Source organism: Neolamprologus brichardi, chromosome 10, assembly GCF_056152115.1.
Source record: "Neolamprologus brichardi isolate AB-2024 chromosome 10, ASM5615211v1, whole genome shotgun sequence".
In the NCBI taxonomy this organism is placed as follows: Eukaryota; Metazoa; Chordata; class Actinopteri; order Cichliformes; family Cichlidae; genus Neolamprologus; species Neolamprologus brichardi.
This window is the reverse complement of record NC_142113.1, coordinates 34,419,127-34,423,684: the sequence shown is the minus strand read 5'-3', so window position 1 is coordinate 34,423,684 and position 4,558 is coordinate 34,419,127. Positions and strand designations below refer to the sequence as shown.

Here is a 4,558-nt window from a genome sequence, read left to right as displayed (position 1 = left end):
TGTTGTTTACTTCACCACCTTGTAAATAAACACTGTCTGCACTGAAGAGTCCGGCGTTTGGGTCCTGTTTCCCCACCTCCCCATGGTCTGCCAGCGCAGGCCATGACATATACAGTATATATATAGTGACGCACATTCTTATATTTGTACATATATTTATTCTCATATTCCTATTCTTATATTTGTCTTTGTTTCTTATGTTTCTTGTATTTTGCACATCTGTTGCTTGCGAAGCCTGCACACACATGTGCTGTACCAGTGTCCCAGCACTGTACTGCCACTGGGATGTACTTGCCTGGATGATTGAGCATGCTGTTTTGTCTGAAAGAGCCACTGATGGCTGTTTCCCCGTGTTCGGTGCGACAGCCCGAGTGTTGTTCCTGTGTGTAGGACAGGTCTGGCACCTTGCATTTAAAGGGAGGGACAATCGTCACGGTACAACAACCAGCTCATGCAGCAGGCATGTGACTCTGACACAGCTTCAACCCTGAGCAGCACCAGCATGGCCGGCTCACTACCTCGTAAGTACATCTACAAGTTTTATTCTGATTTACTGTTCAGACAAACTTTTTATAATAACAGTCAGAAACTGAGAAACTGCAGAGCTGCCTGTTTACCTGAGCTGTGATGAGTCATTCCTGTGACCTGAGTCTCTCTTTAATCTCTGTTGCTTTTTAACGTTTTGTTTCAAACACCAACACCTGAGTTCTTTGTGGTTCATGCAGTGGTGAGAACAGGTCTGTGCTACACAGGGTTGCAGGCACACCAACCACAGCCTGTCATTTGTCTTCTTAATAAACCGCGAGAGACTAAAGAGACAAATCAATAACTCAAGCTTCATCCCTGAGTGTATACACTAGATCGACGAGCTTCCACAGACGGTGACTGTGAACTGTGCTCAGAGGTGTCTGCAGCACCGACTCGACAACAGAAACGAACTCTAAATGATTTCCTGTAGATGATCAGAGTAATGCTGTTCTGCCAGTTTGACTGTGACTTCTCCGTGTCGAGCTAATTGTGGTTAGTTTTTTTTATGACAGTGATAGTTTGGATTGATGTGATGTTTCAGTTCAGGTGATTTCAGTCAAGTTTTCTCTGCCCTCAGTAATGTTACCTGTGCTTTCTTCCACACCTGCTGCACTCATCTCAGTATATATACACCCTCATTAACTATCCGGTCGTTAAGTGATGACGTGATGAATCCTACTTCCTAAAGTAGTCTGTGTTTAATATGCTTTTGTGTTGTTAACATGTTTAATGTTTTGTATTTTCTTCTATTTAATCTCAAAAAGCTCCTAAAACAGTCAGTGATCACTGTTGACCTCCCTCGGCTTTTATTACCGCTAATCATTTATTTAAGCTCAGTTTTTAAAACCTTAGGATGTAGCTACAGCCCAGCCCATGCAGCAGTATATGAATGACTAACCTCGTATTGTGGATGGATTATCTCAGTTGTTCTCCTGCTGAAGTTTGGTCCTTTTACAGCATCCTGCCATGCGATTACATTTGTTCCACCGAGAACACTCACGTTAACTTTTATCAAGTGGAAAAAAAGTTAGCTTGTTTATATTATGCTAACATAGCTGTGTCGCTAGCGGTCACATAGCACATCATTATATACCAGCTAGCCAAACTTCAGTAACCCTACAAACGTCACTGCTGTTTAGTTTTCTGTCTTCATTTATGTTGGAAGTGATAACAGAGCTGTACGTTTGAATTTGTTTCCAAAACCCCGCAGTCAGGACATGCTATATTGTATTTAGATAGAAGCTAGCGAGCTAACTTCCTGCTAACTTCTAACTCCGTTAAATGTGTTTAGACACATAGTGAGTGAAGAAGAAACACCCAATGCATCATGGGAATCCCCGGCAGCCTACATCTATTGCAGCATAACTAAGGGAGGATTCAGGGTCACCTGGTCCAGCCCTAACTATATGCTTTAGCAAAAAGGAAAGTTTGAAGCCTAATCTTAAAAGTAGAGATAGTGTCTGTCTCCTGAATCCAAACTGGAAGCTGGTTCCACAGAAGAGGGGCCTGAAAACTGAAGGCTCTGCCTCCCATTCTACTTTTAAATACTCTAGGAACAACAAGTAGGCCTGCAGAGCGAGAGCGAAGTGCTCTAATAGGGTGATATGGTACTACAAGGTCATTAAGATAAGATGGGGCCTGATTATTTAAGACCTTGTATGTGAGGAGCAGGGTTTTGAATTGATCAATTATTAAGTCATGTACTAACAGAGACTTGGAGGAGAGAGACCTAATATTTAATAATCCACATTTCACTGTTTTACTCTTTGGTTCAGATGTGGATACTGTATTGTTCTTTCTTTGTGATTTTTTATGTTTAAGTTGTTTGTTGCTGGTTTTTAGTTTGTTTTCTGTCTGTTTGGAAGCAGACACAGTCTCTATGGAGATGGGTTTTTGGGGGGGTAGCAGGAGGAGAGAAGCTGCAGAGAGGCGTGTAAGACTGCAACTCTGCTTCCTGGTCCCAACTCTGGATAGTCATGTTTTGAGGGGTTTAATAAATTTGTCCATATTTCTAGAAATGAGAGCTGCTCCATCCAAAGTGGGATGGATGCCATCTCTCCTAACAAGACCAGGTTTCCTCCGTCATCGTTAAGCTGAGGACGTATTTATATAATTTCACCTAAACCTGCAAACATTATTCTGTGGTTATATATAAAACTATCTGGTCGTTAAGTCTGACGTCACTAGCCGTGTCTGGGCCTAAACTCCGCTGCAGGTCCATATATCAAACGATCACTATGGCATTACTGAGAGTTGAAAACTGTCTAAAGTCTTTCATCTTTAATAAAATGATCAGCGTTCTGCTCTACCAGGTGTAACAATTGAGTTTAACATCCAGGCATCCATGAAAATGGAATTTATGACATTTAATGCTTTACAGTAAAAAGCAACTGTTTTGGGGATTTACCCCTCAGCCTGACACGGCTCAGAGACACCACTGTGTGGGAAAGAAACACAGCAGTTCCACAATCAAACGGTACATTTAACCTCAGTTCATGTCACCAACGTTCATGAAGTGGTGAAGCATGAACTCCTGCCTCTATAGATACGTGCGGGGAGCTTCTTGCAGCTTCTTCATGTTGGCCTGTGGATGCTCAGGTATCTCTTATTCTACGGTCTGACTCACGCCTCAGTCCGGATCACCGTCCCTCTCTTTGAGAACACTCAGACACACTTATCCACTCTGAATGACATGCTGATGTCCTCGCTGTAGATCCTGCTGATCAACACGTTGATGCCTCGCTCACTCCTGACACACAGCGTGATGTCATCCATGTACAGGAGGAAGCAGAAGGTCAGTCTCATGTTTATATTTTACTGTTCCACATGATGACTGAGAACTCCCACTAATAATGACAGCCATCTCTTTAACTTCCACAGCAGATGCAGAGGACCTTCACCTCAGGATGGTGCTTGTTGGGAGAACAGGAGTTGGGAAGAGTGCATCAGGAAACACCATCTTGGGAAGAAAAGCCTTTAAATCGACATCCTCTTTTGCTTCAGTGACGTCAGAGTGTCAGAAGGAAACAGGAGAGGTGGAAGGACAGACGCTGGCTGTCGTCGATACTCCGGGCCTGTTTGACATCACCGTGTCTGAGCTGGAGGTGAAGGAACAGTTTGTTAGATGCATCTCCTTTGTTGCTCCTGGTCCTCATGTGTTCCTGATCGTCATCCAGATTGGCAGATTCACCAAAGAAGAACAAGAAACAGTGAAAATCCTGCAGGAGATCTTTGGAAAAGAAGCAGCAGATTATACTATGGTGCTGTTCACACATGGAGATGATGTGGACAATGAAGCGAACATAGACACATTGATAAATGGAAATCAGCGTCTGCATGGCTTCATCAGTCAGTGTGGTGGAGGATATCATGTTTTTAAGAACAGAAGTGAGGATGTCTCTCAGGTCAGGGAGCTGCTGGAGAAGATCAACACCATGGTTCAGAGCAACGGAGGAAAATGTTACACCAACGAGATGCTGCAGGAGGCTGAGAGAGCCGTCAGAGAGACTGAACGAATTCAGAGAGAAGAAACTGAGATGGTGGAAGAAGCAGGAGGTGCAGGAGGACAGGAAGAGAAGAAGAAGAAGTTCCTGAAGAGTGTGGGTATCGGAGCGGGTGCTGGAAGTGTGCTGGGTCCAGTGGGAGCAGCACTGGGAGCGGCAGTGGGAGCTGCTGTTGCAGCAGCGAAAGAGAACAAATGTGTCATACTGTGACATGAAAAGCAATTTTAATGTTATCATCATCATTAGTTACTGATCATCTGACCTGTAAGAAATTATTTTCATTCACAACCCTCAGTCGGTCATATTATGGATTAAAATTATATTGTGGATAATTTGACAGCTGCCAAACTGCACCTGACTCCCTGAATATCAGTATCCAACACATTTTGTTCCCGTGTAATAAAAATAAAATGTTTCTTTGTAAATAAAAAGCTCAGTGAAATCCAGAGTGGATCTGTGGCAGGATGTCAGCTGTGCAACAAGCCCAGCTGTGAAATTCCCTCACAAATACATATTTCACAGTCACC

The 4,558-nt window shown here is 43.3% G+C and overlaps 1 protein-coding gene across 2 annotated transcripts; it reads left to right on the top strand.

Annotated features, from left to right (window-relative positions):
- The first annotated feature begins 451 nt into the window (after positions 1–451).
- On the top strand, positions 452–4,241 carry LOC102785088 (GTPase IMAP family member 7-like). Of its 2 annotated transcripts, XM_087847610.1 has the most exons (3): positions 452–521; positions 3,242–3,322; positions 3,409–4,241. In XM_087847610.1, the coding sequence occupies exons 1-3, from the start codon at positions 452–454 to the stop codon at positions 4,239–4,241; spliced, it is 984 nt and encodes a 327-aa protein (XP_087703736.1). The 2 variants fall into 2 exon arrangements, with proteins under 2 accessions (XP_087703736.1, XP_035771459.2); XM_035915566.2 differs by lacking the exon at positions 3,242–3,322 and having other exon boundaries at positions 503–521; positions 3,412–4,241.
- Positions 4,242–4,558: the final 317 nt, after the last annotated feature.